The sequence below is a fragment of the Sinohyriopsis cumingii genome, chromosome 8, assembly GCF_028554795.1.
Source record: "Sinohyriopsis cumingii isolate HCF-2022 chromosome 8, ASM2855479v2, whole genome shotgun sequence".
Taxonomy (NCBI): domain Eukaryota; kingdom Metazoa; phylum Mollusca; class Bivalvia; order Unionida; family Unionidae; genus Sinohyriopsis; species Sinohyriopsis cumingii.
The window spans coordinates 56,347,052-56,362,448 of record NC_142968.1 but is presented as its reverse complement, the minus strand read 5'-3'; the positions used below and the strand labels follow the sequence as shown (position 1 = coordinate 56,362,448).

The window sequence follows — 15,397 nt, the reverse complement described above, 5'->3', positions numbered from 1 at the left end:
AAATAAACATGGATCTTAGTATCATGTCAAGGGCACCATAATGAAAGGGTCTTATGTTATGTGTTTAGGCTTAAATAAACAGAAACACAAGAAAGAGCGAATACAACAAGCTTTGAAAAATATATTTTATTTCACTGGAATAATTCTGTAATAATGACAAAATATGAACTTACGTGTTTTAAGAATCAAATCCAAAAATATTCCAAGAATAATCCATGAATAAAATTTTTTAAGTCCTAATAACAAAATGTTCTAATGATTTCAAGTTCAAGTCCCAAAGAAGAATCCAAGATGGAAGACAATGACGTATGCTGTAATCTGTAGTGTTGAAGTCTACAGTTCCTTGTAGAAACAATAATTATCACTCCACTTTTGGAAATCTGAATAAATTTTTTTGTAAGAACTGACTTTGATTAAGAATGTCACATGAGCGTAAATATTTTCCAGGAAAAAAGAATTAATCCTTTTGAATCCAAGTAATTTGAAATAACTCCAAACAGCACAACATACACCTTCCAGTGTAAAGAAAAAGCCCAGCCACTACCGAGAATATCTCTCCAAAACAAAGGTTATATCGTATTCTAAAATGCAAAAAGGGGGTCGAGTGATCATGTTCCAGAACCTCACTAAAATGAAGTACTTGTTAAAGATCAAGTACACCCAGTGTCGCCCTAATGAAACCAATCATTTTACTCTAAAAAATTAAAAAATTAAAAAAATTGATTATATCTCAAACACGTAGTCCCATCCTGACCTTGACAGCAACCAATCATTTTAAAATAAAAATAGAACTTATTTACGTGGCTGCTACTAATTTTGAATCAAGGTCATGATCTAGATCAACTTCTGGTATTTACAATACTAAAAGTCAAGGTCAAACTATTTTCTGAAAAAGGTATCATCTCTAGTGAATAAATTTACAATAGCATGTAATAAAAAATAAAAATAAAAATTTAAAACTGACAAACAAACAATCAAATTGAAATAAATATATATTAGATCAGATAGAATTAAATCAAATATACATAACAACAGATAAACTCAGTGCATACCACAGTCAATATGCATTTCTTGATAGGAACAGTGACATAATAATATAAAAATATCTGAATTTAAAGTATTCTGTATGTACTGCAATTCTCTTGAATTTCCAATATTGCACCTGGAGATAGAAAATTTTGTTCTTCAAACATTTGCAGATAGGATGAAAGGTGTGGAAAACACTGACCAGTTTAATATTTTATTTTTTTAAAATAAAATTTAAGTTTGAGTGCATCTTTGGAGATTCGAATGAATTCATTTTTAAATTCCACAACTGATACCCAATTTAATGATTTTACTAGCTAAGCATCAATATTATGATTGAAAATATATTCCAAAACTTATGTCTCAAATACAAAGATCTGTAACAGTTTCAGAACATAGTGCACATAAAAAATGGCATTAGAAATTAATTTACTCTATCCCAACATATACAGTGTCCCCACTTCTATGGTAAATACGGTAACTCTATTACCTCAAAATTAATAAAAACATTCAACAAAAATAGACTCCATTAAGCAAACTTCAATGAATGAGAAATAGCATAATACATACCATAAACTGTGAGAAAAATTGTCTCCATACTTTCAGTTTGTTCTGTGGCCAAATTCAGTTGTAAAGTATATTCTCCAGTATCAACTGATGACACATTTTTCAAGAGTATACCCATTTTTCCATTCCACTCAACTCTGCCCTTGTGCAAAGGTGGCACATGAAATATACCGGACTCTGATTCATAAGCTATCTGTGTCGATTTGTTGAAAATCCATTGGATACTTTGTACTGTCTCATTTTTTTCTAAAGAATAGTTCCACCTTAATATCTTATCTTGACCTTCACAGCACTTGGTGTACAATGCCTCTGTTGTCCATTTCAGTTCTAAATTGTTTAGAAAGGAAATGAAATAGTAAATAGTCAGTCATGCTATAATAACTTGTTATTCACATGTGATGCATTTTGAACAGATGTTTTTGTTTTAATCATTGATTTAAATAAGTTTTAAATCAATTTTTTTTTAAAAATCCAATTTTTTAAACATTTTTACAGATGATGAACTACTAGTACACAGATTTTGTGACCTAAATCACTTGTAAATAGCATTAAAATGTCTTACATTCAAAGCGTGATTCTAATAAACATACATGGGATCTGCTCAACAAATTGAAATTGTGCCTTTGAACAATAAATGAACAAAAAATTAAAAATATGTCTCATTTCTAAATAAAATCAATGTAGGATGATACAATCTGCTCAACTAATTGTAATTGTCAATTGTGTCTGAACATTTATTAGTATCTTGTTCTTCACCAAGATATACACTGGAATACTTTTGCTCAATGTACTCCAATTCTACCAGGAGAATTGGTTGATTCTTTGCAAAGTGTGCAAGGGGCACAGAGGCTTTATTAATATTGTAATTGCTGACAAAGTCAAAAACTTTGATGTGAAAAGGAATTCTTAAGAGTATCTTGAATGAAGAGAGCCAATTGCAGTGGGTCTTGATAAAATGCAGAGTAACAGCTGCATTATTAGTAAAATTGTTGACATGGAACAAGCCTGAAATTGACCCAATAGCTTACCATCAACTTGGTGTGGTCAACCAATTCAAAACTTGTGCCAAGGAGGCTCTCACTTTTGTTCACTTCCTAGCCAATAGTCTTGATCTCAGATACATGGGTCAGAACCTCATAAGTGAGCAAAAAGTAGACTGTAGAATACTGCATCAGTACCATCTGACCTGCTTATCAATAGTAGTAAATCACAGAACCCAAGAAATTCCATCAATCCTTACTGGAAAACTTGTATTTGTTTACAAAAACTGTTCAATAAAAAGCACATATGCTAACTCTGATATCGCGCCATGAAAATGTAATATTCAGATGTATGATTTTAAATATATCTTAATTTAATTGTAGTGATTGTTGTTGTTATAGGTTTTAATGTCATTTCTCAGCACATGGCGACCAGTAAATGTTTGTTTATGAAGAACCCAGAAAGACCCTAAGATGAATCACTGACCCACAAAAAACTCCTGGCAAGCATTCTCACATACTCATGTTGGCTGAGTCTGAGATTCAAACCCACACAGACAGACATGATATATCAGTGATCTGTGAAGATGAACACCTTTGACTACTCTGACACCAGGGGCCAATGTAATGATTATCTTACACTTTCTTTTTAATTACTTTAAAAATATAACACTATAAACTGAGCATACACTCTGCAAAGAAATTGAAAAACTAAATATATTCTTGTATTAAATAAATTTAAATACAACAAAAACAATCTGAATTTTTTTTAAAAATCAGATTTTCTGAAAATAAATGATTTTTTTCCACCATTGACTTTGTATCAATGACATAAAATATTAATTAATTAATTCTCTCATTTAACAGTATATACTGATACCATCTCATCAAGGGTTTTTTATGCATATATTAATAAATTGACAAAAAGAAAGAAAAGAAAGTCATGAAGAAACTTTACAATAAATTTAAATAAATTTCAGATCAGTTGTTCAACTTCTGGCATGTTGCCTTGAATGAGTCATCAATAAGTTTGTTAACCCCATATTCACATGATGTAAGTTTGCAATGAGTCTGAATGATTATCATCAATGCCCTTAAATATTACCAACAATGCCCCAACACAGATTTGGCACATCTCACATGTTTTAAATTGCACTTTATACTTGTACATGTTGCTATATCTTCAAGAGCTCTCCTGTGTCAAAGGAGTGGATGGAAGTAAAAAGATAAAATAGATTATACCAAATAAGACATTCATTTCTAACAACTACTGCCGCACAAGGTTAATTACCAATAATTTGTATACACTTTTTTTAAATCTGCATTTGTTGTTGGTTCAATTATCATAACAAAATAATGCTTTACACGTGTTTTGTGATTTCATGATTGTTGTTACAATTGATGCCACTTCAACCAACATTTCATATATAAGCTAGAGTTATCTGAAAGATTTTGAATGTAACTAAACAGAAGCAGCAGCTGGTTGAAGACTTTTGAGAAGTCAGTCATGAGGCCAACTAACTGTGGATCATTGTTCATTTGGAAGAAGATTGCTTAGAGAAAATAGCCTGGAAAGAATACTGAAATATAAAAGCACATTTTCTAACAATCCTCATGTTGGTTCCTCATGTTGGTTTATATTGTTTGAATACAAGATTATTAACTAAATTCGATACAGACTTCTGCAACACTATATCAACAGCATTTCAATGTGTGAGAGATTGGATGAGTTCACGAAATGCATGAAATAACATTCATTGTGAAAACACATGATGCAATGGAAATATCATTTTCTCACTGAACAGGAAATCAGCAATAAACTGAGGCAATACAATTGGGTAATGATTGAACACTAAATTTATTAAATGAGTTGTATAATTTCCAGTTTTTGTGAGCCCTACTAAGCAAAAACTGGAAATTATTCAGAGTTTCATAAATTTAATATTAAATCATTACCCTTTTGAGATTCTGTTTATCACAGAAGTGGAAAGAGTTTAGCGATAAAATAAGTTTGTCTATTCAGATTCAGACGTTGCATTTTTAAATTCGTGCACACAACAAAATAGTCCCAGATGCTAGTTAAATTAATAATGCTTAATTTAATAACCAGTAATATCTAAAAGTAGACTTGTTTTACAAGTTATAATTCAAATATCAACTGTCCTTCAAAATCAATAAAACAACTAACATGGATATAATATATCTACAATGGACATTCCTATGTGATATCACATATTTCACTTGGGTCAGGTGAGTTGGAGCAGCTAATAGACCATATAAATAGATTTGATGATATAAATGTTTCCACCTAAAGTGCATCAATTCCACAATTCAGTATTGCAGAAAAAAGTAGTCTTCCAGTTGTTGGATTTTCATGTGAAGGGATGATTAATAGATGCACTAAAACAGTTCAAAAATGTTACTGAGTATAGTTAATAAAGATTTGATGTTTCTGTGACCAGATACTTGTATTATTTGATCTGAAGGAATACTGTGGTTGGATAATTGTTATTTGGCATTTGTTGACATTCTTTTCAAACTTAAAGAGAGATGAGCTTATTTACTCCGATAGGCTGTCCTGGTGATTGGGTGCAAGTAACAGGTTTAGGCCCTGCAGACCTCTACCCACTGACCAATATTCATAATTTCATTTCTAAACTGGCCATATTCTGATATATGTAACCTTGTTTCCCCAATGTAAATAGGACTACCATGTGGAAAGATGTAGTAAATTAAACAAAAGATTCCAGAAGGCAGAGCAAATGAAAATTCCCTTGGTTCAGCCAATCAATAATGAGAATATTGCACAATAATTTCATGGGCTTATTTGGGCCAACCAGGTTCACGTGAAGTGTTATGTTAATGTGTTGACAATTCAAAAATATTAAAGTGCAAACACTGTATTCTAAGTGTACCAACTATAAGATAACGTACATTTAATTATCATTAATGTATTCCTTCTTCAACCACCTGTGATGTAGAATATGCCTCATGCCCCCTCCAGCATGATGGAAGAAGCAAGCAACAGAGTCACCCTATTTCGTAGGTTTCCTGTTTATGATGTATATATACATACACACACACACACAATGTGACCCCGCTATAGCAGGCTCCATTATAACACAAATTCAGATATAACATGTCATGGTGTGGCTCCCGAAATTTCCCATACATGTATTTTTTTCGTACACGAAAAAAATCTTTCTTAAAAGTACAAAAAAACGTGAAAAGTTTATTATCATTTTGAGGAAGAAATCATGTTTGAATAATACAAGACGATTGTGGCGTGGCTCCTGCAATTTTATACGTATTTTTCTCGTACACAAAAAAGTAGTTTTTTCTTCTTAAAAGTACAAAAAATAATGTGTAAAAAGTTTATTCTGGGATCGTGTAGGGTTTCGCCAATGTTTCAAACTTGGATTTTTATTTCCTTATTGGCAGCAAAATATACCATCTGGCGATTTTTTTTAATTGGTGACATTGTTGGCTGTTTTAAACTTGGATATACAACCATTGGTTTGGAGTGGAGAAATTCACAGCCCCAAGAAAGGAAGCCACAGACTGGATATAAAATGCACTGAAATATATTTATTGTTACACAAATAAATTCTTTGTCCATATTGAGAAACCATCTAAACAGCATATTGTTATATAATCTGCTTTTTTTGACATCTAGCATGAGTAGTGTATTTTGTAAGATATCCACTTTTTTGTTATTGACATTTCTGGGAACGGACATCAACCGGACGAGACATTATCTCGTAATCTATCTTTCATCGGATTTTTGGCCTCTGAAGAGTAATTAATATATTTACAAAGACTGACATTTGTATATGGATGGTAAGTAAAATTCCTCTTCTTTTCAGTCAGAATTAAATCCTTCAGAACACCCCTTTTTAAATTTCTGACGCATGCATGGAAGGCAGCATCATGCTGCTAACACAAAAGTAAAAAAAAGAAAAGAAACAAAAACACATCTTACTTATTGGTTTATTCAACAGGCAGGGAGGAACAGTATCCAGAATAGACCAAATGATAGCCAATTCCTTTTGAAAAATGTACCCGATAAAACAGTTTGTAGAAATTTCAAAGAAAACAGATTACCTTTGAAACATCGATAGTTATGAAAATATAATCAGCTAATGGAAAAAAAATCAATCACAATCATGCAAAGAATTATTTGATGTTGCCACCAAAATATGAAATAGGCTTTTGTTTGACTGTCCAAAGCTGTCCTTTAGCAGTGACTTCAATAATGCATGCACCCTTCATCAAAGAAAACCAACTACAATCTTCAATAAAAACAAAGAACTTTTCTTCAAGGAAGTCAGTACCAAACTTGAATGAAAGTGATGGAATCTGATGGATCTTTGCATTTTCCAACATGACTGGAACATGTTAACTGTGCCATGAAAACTTTCTTTCAGCAGGGAAAAAGTTTATGCTTAAGAACTCAACCAAACGCAGCTTAAAATTCAAACTAACTTCTACCGACTTGGGATGTACTGAAACGTAAATGTGCTTCGTCATTCATTATGTGATTGTGCTGTTTTTCCACTGAATTCAGACCAATATGACCTATGACAAAATTATTGAATATTTTAAATCTGTGTGTGCGTATTATTGATGGAATCACTTGTATTGTGGATTCAATGTATATGATGAGATTCGCGGGTGAGTACACAGTGTTGATACTCTATTCATGCTATACATTAGACATGAATATATAAACAGTATTCACTGAAAAATTGCTAAAGCTACGTTAAGAAAAATTCAAATCAAATCATTTTCTGCAGCTAACTGACCTGGTTGCTTATAACACGGTATAATGTTAGTTATAATGCTTTTACCCTAACTATATCATTGCTTTGTGTGCCATTTTAGGATACCCACACTTACTCAACAATGTATAATCAGGATTATAATGAATGTAACTTTAAACCCTATACCTACATTATACCTTCTGTACTTATTCATTATCATCATGGACACTCATAAAAGCAAGCAAACTATCTAAACAGCATGCATGACAATGATGTTAAAGTGCTACACAGAATACTGATTCCATACTGAATGGAAATAAAATGGTCTATGTTTATTACATGCTGAGTGAGCACAGAAGCCATGTTTGCATCTGAAACTGCCTGTGTTCTCTTAAATTTAATAAATCTCCATACCTTTACCAGTTTAGTGGGTTGCAGAGAAATGCAACACCACACCACCAACAGACCAAACAAACTGCAATACTTTATGTATGGACCAAGAGATACATATATTTTAAGATTTAAACAATACACCTCTGCCATGCATAATTCAAAATGCACAGCCATTGAAACAATACATTATCAATATACATATCAATGTTACATCTTTTCATCTTTAGAAGGTCTGTCAGTAATAAGGTAGTGCTGTATTGTGTTGACATACTAGCTGCATTTCTAGTATGCAGATTACAGACAGACAGACTGATCATCTGTTCACATGCCTTTTTATCCTTGAGAATATTTTTATTTTAAAAATCCTTCTAAACAGACTACCTGTTAGTTGTTCGTGATTTTAATTTATTCTTGCAAGCCACTTCAGGCTTTTTCCTTTGATCAGATGCAGGACTCATTGTAGTCACCAAGCCAGTTGTTCTGAACTGCATAAAATCTATAATAACATTATTATCAATTTCACATCATTACTTAAATTTGGAAGGCATGACAGTGTTACCATCAAAACAGAAGAAATGGAAAATCTTATGCAAAGCAACAGAGAAACTCTGAATAAAAGGGATTACACTAGACCCTGTCTTGAAAGACCACCCTTTATGCCAAAAAATAATGGTCTTTCAAGACAGGTGGTCTCTCATAACAGGTCATAAAACTATATAACCAATAAATCTGTTCAAGGAGAATGTGGTCTCTCAAGACAGGTGGTCTTTCATAGCAGTGGTCTCTCAAGACAGGTTTTACTGTATTAGATGATAAGTAAAGTACTTACTTACATGGGGTAAAAGTCTGGTATGACCTTTTCTTTATATTGACATGTTATCAGTGATTCAACATAGAGGCATGTTAACATAATCAGCATGAAATGAAGGGGGGGAGGGTACTGATCCAAATGAGTTAGTCACCTTATGTTAATTTGCATAATGCTAGTGGGTGTTGTCAATAGTTGATTTTCTTTTTTCTTCTGACAGATCCACTAGTGGGCCTGTAACAGAGTGGTGAAGAGTCCATTCTGTGACAATTGTTTTGCCAGTCCTGGAAAGACTCTGCCAAAACATTTCTTTTCATTGGAATATGCTGAACTCTGTTATGTTCTCCAAGGTGGCCCAGCACAGGAGGATCCAGAGATCCACACAAACAGAAAGTGTGTGTGTGCCTCCTTGATGTCAGAGATAAGCTATAATGGACACATTGTTGGAGGAGACCATGACACATCAACCCCTTACTCTGTCAATGCACCCTTGCAACGCTAGGTATACAGACTTCATTTCTAGATTGTTTGTGTGGAGGGATGATTTGAACAGAGCCCAATGTCCCTGTAGAATTATACCCTCTGGTTCTAAATGAGCACCCCAACCAAAATCTGTTGCCTCGGCGAACAGATAGGAGTGGTGATTAGGTGCATGCATGGGGATTCCAATCACAAATCTGTCCTGATTCATCCACCACTATAAATGGTGATGAAATGCTGGTCCTAGAAAGATCAGTGTTGATAGAGAATCTTTGTGAGGTTTCCACCTTGCGAGAAGGAGTACTGTAGAGGTCGCATATGAAGACATCCCAATAGAACCAAGTCAGCAGTGGTGTTCAAGGTTCCCAAAAGGGACAGGTACAGTCAAGCAGACAAAGAAGTATTAACTCAAAGCATCTCTAAAAGTCAGTATTTGATCTATCCGATCTGGTTGAACTTTAAGAGTCCAAAGAAACGTCACAGCAGATATGAAGAAGTTCTGCCAACAAAGCCATAGAAAGAGAAAGTGCATGCCAAGATGTCTTGGGCACAACCACCAGCAGGCGCTGAAGGGTGGCTAGATCCAAGGTTGCTTCTCTCAGCACACTAAAAAAAGCTGCTGAGAAGAGGTTGCAATGGAAAGCTATGGTGACAAGCAGTCAGACTTTCTGTTCCATAACTTCAATGTTATTTAGAGAAAGGCGTGCCCAGGCTCCACTTGAAATACCCACCTTAGTAGCAACAGCATCAAGTTGGGGAGGTTTCATGGAATACTTTGGGGAATGTACTCGACAGCTGGCAGAACAGACCAAGGGTCACAACATTGAGGAGGGATTAAGTCCCACCCTCAATGTTGTTGATTATTACTTTGACCCATGGAAAACCTCAAATCAATTTCCTCAGCCATAAAAGAATGAAGGAGAAGGTCTAGTTGAGGTTGAGCCCCGAAATCTTTTCCAAACTGGAAAGGATCATTTTAGACTTTGGGGCAGGTTTTGGGCACAAGTCATGGGAGAGGCAAAGGACTTCATTTATTGCCTTCTTAAAATACCATAGCTCCTCTTCCACATCTATAACAGATAAAGGAGCAGGTGTAAGAGCAGTTGTCAACTGTACTTCCTCCATGCTGAACTCATTGGAGTCTACCAGAATGGAGATAGCCTCATTGAGGACACCATGAACTGAAGAGTGTGTAGGCATCACCAAGTCCCTAGGAGGTGAAGAGGGTATAGGAACACACTGTGTTAAGTCCTGTACAAAAACATGGTGAGTTGGAGCTGATGGAGTGGCATGAGCTGGAGAGAGATATGAGAACATCTGTCAGTCCTGGAAGAAGTTATGCCTCTAGCCTTCTGAATGGTTTACACCCAGAGGTGATGGCGGGACACAAGCTGCAGTAATGACTCTGTTATGATGCCAAGATCCTAGCCCAATTATCAAGGCCCCTCAGATAGAGGGCCCACATCCCACTGGGATTAACTGGGATAATAGGAAAGGGGGGATTCCAATCCATTCCCCTAGATTAGTCATAGCCCACTGGTTAGACTCCCAATGTTCATAATGTGGCGGTAAAGGGTGGAGAGGAGGTATTCTGGTTAGAAGACATCTTACTTTCAGTAATAGAGAAGCCAGAAAATTCTAATGAAGAAGGAGAATGAAGTTTCTTCTTTGTCTGATAAGTGCAGCCGAGCCTGTAATATTCAAGCTTTCTGCAGACCATGATTTACAAAATGTACAATGATTTTTCTTGTACATTCGGAACATTTATTACAGTCTGGATGAGAGTCCCAAGACTTCTTGTGGTCACATTTTCCCACAGACTGTGTTAACATTATTCCTTAATATAAAGTAAATAAATTAAAATATTTGTAATGTCACATGTAACTCCCTTTGTTTGTATGTACCGCATATGGAGTACACTCCTGTGATCTATATACATGTATTAAACAGTAGCATAATTTACAAGTCTTTTCTTTCCATGTAAGAAAGAGGGTTTTCTGTGTTTTATAAAGTTTTTTGAAAAAATGAATTATACAACAACATGAAAAAATTAAACACGTTGAATCAAATATCAAGGATAGATACCGTATATAACATCGTTCATTTGATGTCAGTCTACAATGAAGAACAAACAGTGTCTAGTGAGCAAGCTGTTGTTATTCCTTGCATAAATGACTTATCGGTTCCTAGATATAAAATGATTTGGATAGTAAGTTTATCTGAACCCTGTGGGTGTACATGAGGTAAACCCAAATCCCTGGAGGAACCAAAACCAGAGGGAAAAGATCATCATGTAAAGATCTGGAAAAAATGAATGGACAATGTCACACCATTAGAAATAAATTATTGTAGAGACCAAGCCACAATTGCAGTTAAAAAAACAAGCTACAGGCAAATTACCTCTGGCGTCTGACACACATATGATAACATCAACATCCTTGAAAAAGATGAACTGTCTGTGCTTGTTTTGCAAATAACATAGAAAGAACAAGGCGAGTGGAATGAGGAATTGTATCATACTGACAATTCTTCACTCTAAGGGATGATGTATGCATACTGCTGCTATCAAAGTTAAAATGTACTAAGTTGCTATGGAGTGGCCTTGATTCTCTCCATATGGTGCTTGATACATCATATGATCATACTGCCTCTTGCATTGTTACAACATTACCCTTGTTTTAACTTTTACAGGTCTCAGATGGGACAAAGACATAAAATATGAGCTGTTTGTTATGTTTTTCACTTCCTATTACTGTAGTTATATACAGGGTATTTAAATGTTTAAAATCTCTTGATTAGATATTTATGAAATATCATCATGTAGTTTTTATAAATGCATAACCAGATATTCTGCTTACCCAAGGATTTCCACACCATTGTACTGAAGGTCATCACTACAACCATCCCCTTTACACTCATTTTGATGTATATAGATGCTGTAATTATAAAATTGATATAATTAAATAAGTTTGATTCAATGAGATCAAACAATAATAGCATCATTATTGTTACATACACACACTATGTTTCATAATCATCTATGTAGATGACTGAAATTTATCAAGGTCTGCTAAAACATATTTTAATTTATTACACATTCCTATCTGTGCACACAAACTGTTTATAAATGTAATGTCTAAAATTGAAACTGATTGGTCTAAAAGGATACTTACTAAGGGAATCATCCCTCCATAGTGTATGCACAAAAGAAACCAGTTAGCTACAGTCTTAAACTTTTCTCAACTAGTTAAATAATATGATGATGATAATAATAATAAAAGGAAACAAGTGGGCTTGGCTGGCATATGCTTAGTAGGTAAATGCAAGTCTGTTTCTTAAGTTCTTGTCATAATAAAGATTATTTTCCTCCTTTTCCTTGGACTAGTGTTCTAGTAGAAACAGTTGAAACTACAAGAAGGAGGTGGCAATCAAGATTAACATTTTCTCAAATTTGCAAAGCTCAATACACTTGGTACTTTATCCCCTTTCATATGCAAAATGCCAACATGATAATATCTGAATGTATTTCTGGTTTAGTGGTCAATGTCCATATTTGGCACATATGACAACATATTCAGCAGAAATAAACAACAGACTGTTTTCAAAACAGAATTTTTGTTTTTAAAAAAACCAAACATATCTGCTCACCCATGTCTGGTTTTCAAACACTTTGGAGTTTTTTCTATGAGAAAAATGGTAAACTTTGTGTGAACTTTCTGTAAAATCCACTGAATTATGTCTTTTTTATTCATGTATCAGTCGACTTGGGAACACGTTACATAAGACTGTTTTTTAGATAGTAACATGTTGTGCTCCCAAAAACACAAATATTGGACAAAGCGTCTTAATTACAGAACTGGATTTTTAAACTTTGTAAAGAGCATTTGTGTTGATTTGTCCTTTTTTTCTTCATCTGACATGTTTTGAAGTTTGCAAAGATCCATCTGCTCTAATAGTTTCCATCATATAACATCCACAATTCACACTATAAAGACACATGGTACTAACTGTATACAAAAATGGGAACCAGCCTGGAAATGGGGGAACATAAGATGGAGTATATATGGGTTTGGCTGGCCAGGGTCGGTTAATAACGTAAGTTAGTTTTTAGGAAAAAGAATCTTTTGAGAGCTTATCCTAGTTCTAAGTGAAAAAAATAGAGACATTGTTTTATTTAGGGAATTTCAGTCCTTTAACAGTCTTGAGTTTGGAACACTCATTAATGAAATTAGCATCTGACTCTTTGGTGTGGAACTGAAAGCACGTTTCAAATACATGTAGGTCCAGAAAATGCCATGGTTCATATCCTTTCCTCTATACAGAAGCTGACATCCAGGATGCATCTATACTGATAAATGTAGATTTGTTCATGAGCACTCAGAAATTTAAAGTTATTGGATTTTTAATATCATGGTGTTTGCATAGGTATACTATGGGAACTGAATTAGTACCATGAGTCCTGAATCATCTTGCTTATAATCTGGTGCAATTTTCTAAAAAACAATAGATTGGTTCACTTCCTAATTTTATTAAGAATATAATGAATTTGTGCGGCTAAGATCAAACTGATGAAACTTATCTGTTTTCTTGGAAATAAAATGAGTCATATACAGTTGCTATAAATAGAAAACAAGGAAAATTCATACAAAGCAGTGATGTTTTTAAAGCAGATTCTCAAATTTATATGAGTGGAATTAAAGAGATGATAGTGAAAATGACATACACAACTTTTTACTGATTTATATTTATCTCATTTCTTAATTCACCAAAACAGCATAATACATATACTGGATAACAATATGTAATTTGTTGAAAAAAAAGTGTAATGATTATGACAAAAACAAAGTCTGGAATGTATGTGTTTAACCCCCAAAATATTAATCCAAATTTGCAAACAGCATTTTCTCCAAGTCTTGACATGAAAGCAGCAAATGTTAGTAATATTTATTATTGTAGGGTTTATCTTGTACTTTAATTTCAGTCTTTAGCATGTTGTCCTTTTTTGACATAACATGTACTATACTTAATCGGCCACACTCGGAAATGAACACAATGCATATTTAATGAGCACAATCTCAACAGACGGCATCAAAATCCTTGAGACATCTGTTTTGAGAAACCTTGATCTTTTCTGTAAGCTGGAAATCGACTTGCTTGGTCAGCGATTTTTACTGCGTCCTTCAGGACTCTTAGGCTGGGGTTTAATGCGACATTTTTAATTGTATTGTGTCAGGGATGCACATGTGCATTACCGGAAGCCCTGTTTATATATATATGTTTTATAATTTCTGTCCATTATAATTTTTCAGTATCATCTGCACATTTAGAAACTCATAACTTACACCACTGTAAAAAAGACAGTTCACACCTTTCCCCGATATAAGTACCTTAATGACTCTGGATGGACACTTTTATGCAATGATTACCTAAGGTTGTGTCTTGTACACCATAAAAGACTGTCCACCATTATACTTCTGGTCTACTTTGGAGTAAATGCAACAACAGAGCACTATATATATATATATATATATACACAGTGAATACCCAAATATTAAGAACAATTCCAATTCAAGTTTATTTTCTTTCAGAACCATTTTAAAAATAAACTTTTCTAAACTAATCTGTTCATGTACTATGTTGAATGTGTATCACTGAGGTCATAATTTTATATCTTTTCATAAAAGAAACTACTGGAAGGAAAAGATTGAGGTTGCTCAGACTACATATGTGCCATGATACATTGATAGGCTGAGATGAAGCAACTGATACCATTGTCTGAAAAGACTCACTCAGTGAAATAACCAAGGGGAAGGGTTGCTCTACAGATATTAAAATAGTTTTGAGATAGTGACAGCTGTAAGATGAACCTGTTATTTGAATTCGCAACATGCACAATAGGAAGAAAGTTGGCATACCTCTATGCTACTCTCATGTACTGTGGCTGATATTTCTTACATTTTCTACTTGTGGAAATTGTACACAGTTATCCAAAATGGTTGCTCTCACGTGCTTGAAAATTCAGCCTGAATTACTCTAAAGTACACTAAATTTAGCTGTAATTAAAATAAGGAAAATTAATTTTGCGAGAGAAGGCATTCCCAGCTTCTGAAAGTGCAATGAATGAATTACAAAATAAATAAAAGTAAAACAGTTGTTGGTTCTTTTTTTTCACTATTTACCTCCAAACATCAGGAAGAGAAAATGACCAAGTGGAGCTATAATTTTTTTTTATAAAAGCACATCTAAGCAAGACCAAGCTATATACTCTACAACCCAAATTACACCCATCAATTATATACCAAAATTGAGAAAATTATATGTTCTTTTTAGAATACCTAAGATATACAAGGCAGGATAACCAGTGACGTAATTCTGGGAAA

General features: G+C 34.0%; 1 protein-coding gene across 3 annotated transcripts in view; it reads right to left on the bottom strand.

The window, feature by feature from the left end:
- Positions 1-15,397, bottom strand: part of LOC149793579 (uncharacterized) — a 103,466-nt gene that overhangs the window by 77,011 nt on the left and 11,058 nt on the right. For all 3 annotated transcript variants that reach the window (XR_016422852.1, XM_089967532.1, XM_089967533.1), the window contains exons 3-4: positions 11,876-11,953; positions 1,597-1,920 (exon numbers count right to left, since the gene is read on the bottom strand). Coding sequence is in view for 2 of the 3 variants with exons in the window: in XM_089967532.1 (XP_089823658.1) it covers positions 1,597-1,920; positions 11,876-11,936 (385 nt within the window). In the remaining variant the exon portion in view is untranslated. The remainder of the gene's footprint in view (positions 1-1,596; positions 1,921-11,875; positions 11,954-15,397) is intronic.